Here is a 12,282-nt window from a genome sequence, read left to right on the forward strand (position 1 = left end):
TGTCGATTCCAGACCTGTTTACTCATGACGGGGTCGTTTTGTGCAGCATGGCAGAGGCGGCGAGGGCCCGGGGCCCACTTATGAGCCAGTGTAATGACTCATTAATAAAGTGAATGGAGGCCAGAGTCCCTTTTTTCAGCACGTTTCATTAACTCACCCACTTTGTAAAACGCCAGTCAAACTGACACGCGGCGAGGGCCATAGCTCTTCACTGCTACCCGAGAGAGATCTAAGAGGGGATCCAGCCTCATGCATATCCACGGGGAGGAAGGAAGTGTCCCTTTAGTGGCGGCGGGCTGCGAGCGGTGATGAGACGAGCCTCACACCCCCTTGTCATTTTTCACTAGGACTCGGCCATCAATCACATCTGCGACTCCATGAATACAGGATTGGAGGCGGACATTTTATTTTTTGTCCTACTGCTTTGAATGCATAACATGCAAAACCCAATAAAGCAAAGTAATAAGGAGAGAAGTGCCGAGTTTCAGAAACAATATATTTGATTGGGGGATATGTTACTGCTTCATATGAACTGTTAAATGCAACAGCCTACACAGCATGGACCATATTTTATGTACAGTACAACACTGGCATGACATTCACTGTCCAATCCAATGGCTCTTCACTATAAGCATCTTGACACACAGTACATGTAGCTACAGCTTGCACAACATTATGACGCATGTCATGTCATATTGGGTCATTACCACCATCACATAGCTGACCTTGGTCCTGTCATCAAGCATGGGAAAAGTTAAAACATCTGGAAAGGGCAAAATGTTCAAGGGACAGTTCACCCAAATTTGAAAATGACATTGGTTTCCTTAGCCTATAAGAAGTCTATGGACAAGGTAAGACATCTATGCTGTTATTATTATTATTATTATTTTTACATGGCCACTATAACTGCAGCAGTCTCCATACCCACTCAGTTGAGAAAGTCAATCATTTGAAAAAAAAAAAAAACATGGTCATGACAGATACTCAAGTAATAATCAAGGCAAATATTAATACAAATTAATACAAAATGAATGATTGCTTACCCACCTGTCTTCATAGCTCATGTCAGGGTAAACTGATGGATGTGCACTCTCTTGTTCACCCACTTGTTATCCTCCATGTTCAGAGTAAATATTATACCAGCAGTGACACATTTCCATGTATTGTGTTCACGAAATAGCTATTGAAACAAAGCTCATACAACACCTTTATATGCAAGGCCTTGCTTTGCCTTTTGGAGTGATAGCAATGTAAAACCCAGAGAAAAACACAACCTTTGTGATAACTATGTGGTAAATCTTAATCAGTCATTTATTTGTTGGCAAACAAGTTTCACTTTTACAACAAATATTAGTTATGAGGTCATTCAACTTGGAAACCAATACAAAAATGAATAAATAAAAAAAAGCCATAACCATACTCACAATAAAAATGAATCTGTGCTACTGAATTCTTTACCTCCATTTTTCACTTTATTTTGTAGTTTGAACTAATAAATAAATAATATTTTTTCCCTTGAGGAAGAAAATAAAATACATTTCCAGTTGTTTTTCTCACTAGAAACGTTCACTCTTCAAAAAAGTAAATTTGCCGAGTGCTTATTGATATTCAACGTGCTCTTTCTCTCCAGTCTCTTATAACTGATGCAGGCCAACTCATGGCTAACTTTTCAGACACTTGTAATTGTGTTCCTTCTATGGTGTGTGAACCATCACTCTCTTTGTATCTACACAGTGAAGAAATAATCAAACTGTGAACTAAAAATGGCTTGGAAAACATTGGTGGTTACATTGCTGGAGAGAGAAAAATCATGTATGGTAAGTGTTTTGTTCTGTGATTTTTTTGGGGGGTGTTATTTCGTTTTGTTGCTTTGTTTTGTCGTTTCTTGAAAAAAAAGGCTCATACTGGTGTCAAGACCAGCACAACAGAAAGGAAATGCTCCTAACCAACTACATTTACAGAGACAAAGGGTTGGGTGGAACAAAAATCATACTATTATGTGCAACGCTAGTATCTGTACATTTACATAGAAATATCTCATAATTCTGTTATTTGTTTTTTTTCTCTCCCTCTTTCTCGACAATTGTTATTGTTACAGCAAAAGAAGGGGAAAAAAGTAAAGAAAAAAAATGCTGTAAAGCACATGGGATTTAAAGAGGTCCTTCATGATATTGTTCAAAATCAGTTTAGTCGAACTTGCAGGAACTTCAGCAAAAAGTGTGCTGCAATATCACTAGAGAGGAAGAAAACCCCTTAAAAAGCCATTATGGATACAGAAGTATAATAAAATAGTCTTTCTTGATTTGTTCTGATTTGAACTCTACACATCTACTAGTAGCAGAATGTTTTTTGTGGCTGTTTGTAGTTCCTTTGGACTGTCAAATCGCATTTCAGAGCACGAGATCCCACCGTCCCGAGTGCTCATCTCCCCTCACACTAAGGGGAAAACATCAATCCACACAGGGTTCGGGCATCTCAACCCCCCCCAAAAAAGTGAAATGCACATCAATAGACTTCTCCAACATCCAACCCTGACTAGATGTATTATCCACAAAACATAACAGTTTCAATATTCTATCTGTGGTCAGTACTGGGACTGGCATCAGTTTCGATTACAGTCTTCGGGACACAGAGTAAAAAAAAAAGGCTACCACTGCCGACAATTGATCAGCACAAAGGGAACGCGTAGCGCGAAGTGGGGGGTGGGTCAGAAAAGAAGGGGAACCACGGCGAGAAGGGATTGGGGCGGATGGGTCAGGGGAGTTGGTTTTGTAGGCCTATAGGCTGGTGACCAGGTGCGAGGGCTCCTGGGGGGACTCTTCAGGGGACAGATCCTCCTTATTGGGGGGCACAATGAATCCATCACTGCTGCCCCTCCCTAGTTGGTAGTAGGAGTGCAGCTGGTTGCGTGAGCCCAGGTTAGGCATGCTCTTGTAGTAGACATCGTCCTGGCTGGCCTCGGGGCTCTTGCCCCCTTCCGGGTGGCCCTCTCCGGCATCTTTATCGGCGAGGATGGCGGTAGTGGTGGTGGTACCGGTGTCTGTGGTATCCGGTAGACCTACCAGCACGGGCATGCTGGTGTAGAGGGAGTCCCTGGGATGGTGCAGGTGGTGGGGGTGGTGGCTGGGGGAAGTGGGCTCCACATCCAGGGTATGCTCGTTGGTGAGCAGGGGGAAGAAACTCTCGCTGTTCTCCTGCGGGATCCGCCGGCGGGACGAGGACGAGGTGGTGGTGGCCGAGGAGAAGGCTGGGTGGTGGTGGTGGGGGAGCGGAGGCTGATGCGGCGGGCCCTGGTTGTGGAGGTGGTTATGGTGGAGGTTGTCTACGGGTGGCAGCAATGGGGGTCTCTGGGGCAGAAGGGGGGCGTTGGACTCTTCCCGAATCAACTCCAGGCCCAGACCCTCATCATGGAGGTGCGGAGGGAAGGAAGAATGCTCATCCAAGTCCAACGCCACATTCATCCCCATCCCCCCCAGGCCAACATCCTTGCCTCCGTTGCTCATGTTGTTCACCAGCTTGTTCATGAGGTTGCGGTTTTGCTCGGCAGAACGGTCGTGGTTGTTCAGGTAGGAGGGGATGTAGTTAGACGTCAGCTCTTTCAGGATCTTCTTCTCCAGCGTAGTCTCCTTGTGGTTGTAGCCCCGGTCGATGATCTGGACGCAGTCGCTCATGTAGTCGGCGCTGGCAATGCTGTAGCCGTGGTTACCATTCAGTGGTAGAGTATCCATGACACTTGTATCCCGGGCATTGTTCAGGATTCCCTCTGGAGAGAAGAGAGGGATAGAGGGGAGAAGCTCATATGAGAGGGATGGAAGTAGCGGTCGCTCATTAGAATGGCTAAATGTCATCCGCTTGGACGTGTTCACGCACACATTAAGCCCGGCAAAACTCTGCTTTCTTTTAAATGTGAGGCGCAACCTTCAGGGTGGCACACAGATTGTGCTACTTAGTTGAACCTTTTCACTATAATTTTGTGTTGGGTATATATGGTATGTCTACAAATGGCAGGATTCTCTAAATGATTTAACATAGTCAGTCGATTCTAGATATACTTACCTTTTTACACACACACACAAAACACAAATTCAGAGTAAAATGATATATTCAAATCGTACTTGTAATGCAATTACATTTCTGTCATAATTCTATATGTTCGGCTTGTGTTGTAGTTGGGAATAACTTTGTCCAAAGATGAGAACACTTATACATGTGTGACAATCGACAACATGTAAAGCTTTATGCACATCCACTCAACGACAACAAACCACAGCCATGCATTTCATTTTAAGAGCGAGATACACAACCTACATCTCTGGACCCCAGTCATATAGGCCCCGATTTAAAAGGTTCACTCAGCAATATGCCTAATCATCTAGTGCGGGGCAACTTCCTGCCTACAGCAAATCAACAAAAACGTCATTTACATCCGCCACAATGTGGGCAATGGAGATGGTGCAAATTGGGAAGAGCCAATAGTAGCAGTCTTGATCGATTTGAATGTGGTTGTTGAGATCTGTAAGCATGATGTCATACTGCTGAGTCTACCTTTCAGAAAGCGTCATCTTAAATTGAGTTGGCTATGGAATAACATAGAAAGACAAAGAAAGAAAGTTCATGGTAAACTTACAGACTTTGCAATGATAAATATACTGTAGACCATAGAGCAGGGTTTCCCAAACGCGGTCCTGGGGACCCAAATGGGTGTACATTTGAGCTTTTTGCCCCCTAGCACTACACAGCAAATAACAACTCATCACCAAGCTTTGATTGTTTCAACCAGCTGTGGAGTGCTAGGGCAAAAAAACAAAACGTGCTCCCCTCAGGCGTCCCCAGGACCGCGTTTGGGAAACGCTGCCATAGAGGGTACGGCGATGAGGGTAAACTTGACAATTATACATTAGGAAAGGACTTTCTGTTCTCTCATGCAGAGAAAGTTATAGATTCCCGATTGTAAAAATGTTTACGGAGATGTCAACATTCAGCCAGCCTCACACAAGGTCATCAGGCTAGTTTAAACGTGTCTAAAGTGACGCCTCTTCCTCTACCTTTTTGTTTTTGCAGTTAAAATATTCATGTACAACGTAAAACTATGCTGGTGATGACCGAGTTCCAAGATTGGCCGACATCTGAGATGAATCCCATGTCGGAGGACCATGAGCACGTCGGCTACTTTGGCCAATTTAATCTTAAATGATGGGATTACAATTATGTCAACCATAAGTGACAATGACATCTTATGATATCAAATGGATGCACCTCGGGCTGGTCATTTTGAAGAACATATTAAGATCTTTCAAAGCATCTCCTTTGTGAATATAGTTGACGGATATTCTCCAGAAGAGGTTAATCATTTCGGAGGAACGTCTGACATTTTCAACAGTTCATTGAACATTGTTCAATGAACAATAGTATTCACACATGAATTTAGATTGACTCTCACATTCCTATTTTGTCAGAGGAAGACCTGTGTTTTTGAAATTGGATTTCTACTTCCAAATAAGATGACTGTATTCTCATTCCCCTTCGTCAGCATAGAGTGAAAAGAAAGTAAAGCTAAGGTCAATTACATTTGGTAAGCAATGTTTAGTTTGACTCCCATACTTGTCTCTCTGTAGGGCACTTTTAGGGACAGCATGAGGAAAAGGAAAGACAAAGAAAAAAACACAAGTAAGCATAACAGTGACAGGTAGAAGAGACGTGCACACAGGGTTGATGATGCTTCCAGAAATGACCTCCCGTGCGTCATGTCACCATGGATACTTGGTAAACCTTTCTAAGAAACTATGATCACAGTATATTCAAGGGGGGGAATGAGTTTACATATATGATGTATTAATCTTGCTAAAACATGTTAGTGATCTCCATTGCCAACAAACACTTGAGCACATGCCCCTATCACTCGTAGATGTGTTTTGCATAGACGTTTGCATAGACGTTGTAGTGGCTGTTAAGATCAAACCAAACCATGGGTTACAGTTTCTGTTCTCGTGGCCCATAGACTACTTCCCAGGTGAGCAACCACCTGACCACAAGTTGTAAAATCCTAAACGTCCCCTTTAACTTTACAGCTCAGGTGTTTAAAAAAAAAAATCACACCTACAGAAACCTACATGTATTTCCTGTGGGAACAATTGGGCAAAACCGTTATATTCAACTGACATGCACCAAGTCACGATAGACTTGTAGAATGTGTAAGATATGAGCAAGATTTTAAAAAATGGATTAGTTCACATGCATCACTTTATTGATATTATCATAATAATCCAGTGAGTACTATGTGAGTACCACGGTATGTAGTACTACTGAGTACTACTGTATGTAGTACTATTGAGTACTATTTTGGATTGGTTAAACTCATTCATACAGTATAGTCTCTGCTGGAGTTACCGATCTGATTAAATTAAAATTGAGTCCCTTTTTCAGATGTGACACATTTTGCCTGACACAAGTACTTTTAATATAATGGGCAGCTTTGGTAGAAGAATGTATTGTCGTGTCGTAGCGCTTTGATGTTGTTTTTTTGTTGGTTGTACAAACAGACTTCTTTACAGAGTTTGAGGCACATAAGTACCAATGCAGTCGGATTATATAGAGTCATAAACATTCCAACATTATAACATCATGTTGTCTTATTGGAACGGGGCCCAGAGGCAGAAAAGTTATGTTGTTTATACTAGTTCATCAGTAGCTCAACTTTGTATTTTTCATATTAGAATCATAGATTGGGAGGACCAACAGAAAGATGCTCATTTAACCAACTACCAGCAACACTTAGAAGTTAACAGACATAGGAATGTAGACGCACAGGACAACAGTGCAGCAAAACCTTAACAAGTGACTGGTGGTGTGTTCGGCTCCCAATAGGCGCACCAGCGTCCCTTCCCAATTGTTTTGTGTTTGTCGCACCATTTCCCCACACTGAATTATGCATGCAGGCACATGAATAAGTTTGGAGTGTGACAAAATGATCCCCAAACGGGAAGCCACCATACACCCCCTCCCACCAAAAGCATCCAGCGGGGGAAAAAAAACAAGATAAGGTGATAAAGCATTTTTGTTGTTGTAGCAAACAAGTAAGCTCTAGCGACATTCTAGCGACATTTTTTGAAGGAATGAAAAGAAGGCTAGCACACCTTGCGTGTTGTACATGCCCACTGACGGGTTGTTATAGACGGCCGAATCCCCGAGCAATGTGTTATAGGGATTGTTAGTGCCATGGGGACGGAGGAGAGCGTTAGTTATAAGATGGTTAGCCATAGCCCCTGGAGCAGCCAGATAGAGACAGAGGGAGGGAGAGAGAGATGAGACATAGAGGGAGAAAGAAAAAAGAGAGACATGTCAGTCAGGCAGATGCAGCCGAGGCAATGGCAGCAATAAACATTCACACGATCATTAGGGCGAGTTGATAAACAGTTGGGCTACAGACGTAGCAAAGCTTGAAACAGGCTGACATGACCATGGTTTATCAAGACGGTAGCAGTGAGGTAGGTCATTAATGTTTTTTTTTCTTTTTTCTCAATGGGATAAATGGACATTTAGCATTGTTAGCTTTGGTGTGCTCACATTCAAGACAGGATCAGCTGAGTGTGCAACAGTACAGTATGTTTAAGCATAGACCCATTCAAAGACATGACACTTCAGTAACGGACATCACCACTGTTGACAGATTAAGACATGTTAATACCAAAGTAGACCAGGTTTTTCTGCTTTACTCTAATTTGATTTGAATAAGCTTTTGGCAGGTACCATTTCAAGGTTACTGTATTACGTTGTGTAAATGTTCTAGATCACCCATGCATTTTGTCAAGTGAAATTCTTTGCATTCAACTTTCCCGCAAAGAAACACCCTTAAATGAAACATCCTCATGGATGGTAGGCCCAGTTACAGCGCTCATTGTAGTCCCTTCACTCTATACTGGCTCTTTATGCTTGACTGCCTTTGAACATAAGCAGAGGTTTCTGATTCTATTTGTCCAAATGTCACCCCTGGACTATGTGGCAGTGACTGATGTCTTGGTCTGTGTGACTAATCTGCTCCCAGATCAATTCTAAATAAACTTTTTGACTTTGAGCAATGTGACTAACTGTAGCTAGACAATAAGAATATTTATATAAAGGAGCAGGAGGTACTGTAGTTTGGATGTGGGTTGGATTCTGCACAGCCGTTAGTGAGGAACAACTGACTGACTTTTTTTTGGGGGGGGGGATTGCTTCATTTTGTGAAATATTGAGAGTTACGGTATCCAGTTGCGAACATATCTGCAATAAGCTACTGTTTATATGTTATGTTCGCAAACGCCTAAGAGTTTTCTCTCTTCAGATTCAGAGCACATATCAAGATCCTAACATGTGCTCTATGACATGCCCGATTCGACTGTGCAGTGTACCAATACCAGAGTGCGTAAATATCTTCGGAAAACATCTTTCATCTGAGGTGGAAATGCACGCCAATTAGTTCTGCCGACGCAGTATCCTACACTGTTCTCTTGCAGTGCTCTGAATCTGTCAGAGTGAGGAAGAGAGAGAGAGGGAAAGAAAGAAAGCAGGGGGAGATAAACCACTTCTCTAACGACATATGACTCTCGTTCTTTGACAAACAGTTTCGAGGAATGACTGTCTCAATTACACATCTGAAAACGAACCGCAACCAACTCTGAATGGAGAGGTATACGTAGGACTTAAGGAAATGGCAGGAGTTGGATGATGTATGACTAATTATGATAGCTAACGTTGAGAATTGAGCACAGCTCTGTTACGCATCCTGTACTAAGTGCATCACGCACTGCGCTAATGATGACATGTTGGGAATGGGCTAACACTTACAGTATGTGTTATGTGTTGTATGCTAATTGGCCAGCAAGGGCATGATGGGAATGATACGGAGGAGATATATCGGTGCTATTGTCTTACCACATTTATTAATGACTAGAACTATAGTCTACATCAGGTTCCTGCTGGGTTTTTCTACTCCTCTGAGCGTACAGGGAACAAAAGAGCCGACATCATAATTGCCTGAAAGACAACCTTAAGCTTAAAACACATCTTTAAGTCCAGTTGAATATCAGTTATCCAGTTGAATAACTTCACGAAGATAGTTTCAACAGGCAATCTTTCTATGAATGCATCATTGCCAGAGTATCTTCAACTCCAACACTATCTATCCCAGTGGTCATTTCAATTAAAATGGTAAAAATGAAACAAACAAAAATCTTCTTAGCAAAGAGCAATTTCTCAAGCAATAATTTTTCCTGGCCTGTCTGGGAGTGGTCTGAGTAGGGAGAGGAACACTAAAAACTAGCTGTTATTGGCAGAGAGGTTTGGAACTGTATTTCTTATTGATCTGTAACTAATTTACCGCCTGGTGCATCCCACCAAATCAGGCTAAAATTTCAGACGGTCTTAGACAAAAAGGGCATGATCATCATTTTCACAATTTCACAATTTAATTTTTATTCTGAGCGGTAGAGCTTGGCCTGCATTTTGACTGTGATCTCGGCAGAGAAAAGGTTGGTGACCATGTTGATGCACCGAAGCAAAATCATGATTTACTCAAGCAAATTCCTTTTTAAGACATAATTTACATATGTTGTTTGATGTGTCAATTAACATGGACGTTTCCATTAGGTTATTGCTTCTGTTTGATATAATGACTATGTGCTCCTTTCTTGTTGCTGTTGGTTCTCTAATTACGAAGCCTTCCAAAAATACCAGCCTCTTTTGATATGATAAACAGCTCCTCCCCACCCCCAGGCTGCTCGCCCACTTGTGTCTGTGTTTGATAAATTGGACCATTTCCAAACCGTACCGATTGTGTAGCAATAATCGTGAATGTGGGGATAAATTAAACATGTGAGGCTATCAAGATGATTGCACGCTTCCCTCTCGAGAGGAGAGAAGTATGGAGTCAGCTGCAGTTATGTAGAGACTATGAGGCGGGGTACTGAATACCGATTCAAAAAGGACTAGCAGGGAGAGAGGCACGCTCATACACATCATTCCATAATAACATTGCTGAGAAGAGCAAGGGGGAGGTGGGATTCTATTCCCATCTGTTTGTGATGCTTTTGACGCTTCAGAACATGATGCGTTATCCTGTGCCAGACGGAAAATGCATCCGGGCAGACTTTGTGTTTATTCGAACACTTCATACATCAGACCCGATGCGTTTCAACGCCTCGAGCGAAAACGTGTTAATTAATTTACTCCTCTCTTCCTGGTCTTCATGATAGATCTATGGCAGTGTCTTCTGGGCCTGTCCACCCCACTGCTCCCCAACCCTTTCTTTCTCTCTCTCTCTCTCTCTCTCGCTCTCTACCCCTCCCTCCCTCTGCTAAAAGCGAATGTCTTGGGATGGCGCTCGTTGCGGAGTGCCTAATTATTGAGACGGCCACACTTCCTTTCGCCGTCTAACATCAATCCGTCATCATAACTGGGCATTAGTGTCTGAGGGCAAGGGAGCGACGAGCAGATTTAGAGAGTGAGGTAGCGCCATGGACTCAACCCCTCCATCAAGGGACCCCGCGACTGGAGAGGAGTCATCCCTGAGAAATGTCAGGGTGGTGGCATCATCATCTAGTGCAGATAGGATCTAGGAACCTATGATAGATGAGCACTTGACAAGTTATTCATTTGGACAGCCATCCAATATGCTATGATGTATTTCTTTATTCATTAAAAGGAGATCATTTTCACAATATAATGAAATTGGGAGATGAGCCTTTGTTGATGGTTATATATATATATATTTAGGTGACAATTATGTAAAATAAAGCAATTACTATTACTTTCCTGGTTTCAAACTAGTTTGGTTGACAGTTCTCATGAAGATGTGTAGAACATTAACAAACATGCTCATGTCTAACTGTTTGTTCGGTCAGGCAAATTACATTATGCTTTAAGCATTTCATATTGACATTTACTTTGGTTCTTGGTTCCATCAGGTGACCCTTTTCAACACTTTTAATTAACAAAAACGTTGACTGCATTGTCATATTTAAAAGCTTAGCTGTTTTACAAAAGTCAAGGTAATTTAGGAAGGTGTTGAGTGTCTTTTGAGGCCCTTTTATATTTTAAGTAGAAATTGTGCAAAAATATTGGATTTTAAAAGCCCTTTAATATACAGTGGCTTGCGAAAGTATTCACCCCCCTTGGCATTTTTCCTATTTTGTTGCCTTACAACCTGGAATTAAAATAGATTTTTGGGGGGTTTGTATCTTTTGATTTACACAACATGACTACCACTTTGAAGATGGAAAATATATTTATTGTGAAACAAACAAGATAAAAGACAAAAAAACAGGTGAACCTCCGTCCCAGTCTCAAATCTCTGGAAGACAAACAGGTTTCCTTCAATAATGTCCCTGTATTTATCTCCATCCATCATTCCTTCAATTCTGACCAGTTTCCCCAGTCCCTGCCGATGAAAAACATCCCCACAGCATGATGCTGCCACCACCATGCTTCACTGTGTGGAGGATGTTCTCAGGGTGATGAGAGGTGTTGGGTTTGTGCCAGACATAGTATTTTCCTTGATGGCATAAAAGCTCAATTTTAGTCTGACCAGAGCACCTTCTTCCAAATGCGAACACCAAAGTGTTTGCTTATTTTTTCTTTAAGCACTTGCTTTTTTCTGGCCACTTTTCCGTAAAGCCCAGCTCTGTGGAGTGTACAACTTAAAGTGGTCCTATGGGCAGATACTCCAATCACCGCTGTGGAGCTTTTACAGCTCCTTCAGGGTTATCTTTGGTCTCTTTGTTGCCTTTCTGATTAATGCCCTCCTTACCTGGTCTGTGAGTTTTGGTGGGCGGCCCTCTCTTGGCAGGTTTCTTGTGGTACCATATTCTTTATATTTTTTAATAATGGATTTAATGGTGCTCTGTGGGATGTTCAAAGTTTTGGATATTGTTTTATAACCCAGCCCTGATCTGTACTTCTCCACAACTTTGTCCCTGACCTGTTTGGAGAGTTCCTTGGTGTTCATGGTGCTGCATGCTTGGTGGTGCCCCTTGCTTAGTGGTGTGGCAGACTCTGTGGCCTTTCAGAACAGGTGTATATATACTGAGATCATGTGACACTTAGATTGCACACAAGAGGACTTCATAGCAAAGGGGGTGAATACACGCACCACTTTTCAGTTTTTTATAATTTTTCAAATCTTTTTCCATTTCACTTCAGCAATTTGGAATTGTGTACGTCCATAATTGTGAATGTCCATAACATGAAATCCAAATAAAAATCCTTTTAAATTACAGGACAAACGCCAAAGGGGGTGAATACTTCTGT

General features: G+C 42.2%; 1 protein-coding gene across 2 annotated transcripts in view; it reads right to left on the minus strand.

Annotated features, from left to right (window-relative positions):
* Positions 1-475: 475 nt before the first annotated feature.
* Positions 476-12,282, minus strand: part of LOC139378979 (adhesion G protein-coupled receptor L3-like) — a 300,766-nt gene continuing 288,959 nt past the window's right edge. Inside the window, exons 22-23 of one of the 2 annotated variants that reach the window (XM_071121641.1) lie at positions 7,134-7,262; positions 529-3,763 (exon numbers count right to left, since the gene is read on the minus strand). In XM_071121641.1, the coding sequence (XP_070977742.1) occupies positions 2,778-3,763; positions 7,134-7,262 (1,115 nt within the window). In that variant the 3' untranslated portion in view covers positions 529-2,777. Of the gene's footprint in view, positions 3,764-7,133; positions 7,263-12,282 lie in introns of both variants that reach the window. The other variant, XM_071121642.1, reaches the window with a different exon arrangement.

Source organism: Oncorhynchus clarkii, chromosome 21, assembly GCF_045791955.1.
Source record: "Oncorhynchus clarkii lewisi isolate Uvic-CL-2024 chromosome 21, UVic_Ocla_1.0, whole genome shotgun sequence".
Taxonomy (NCBI): domain Eukaryota; kingdom Metazoa; phylum Chordata; class Actinopteri; order Salmoniformes; family Salmonidae; genus Oncorhynchus; species Oncorhynchus clarkii.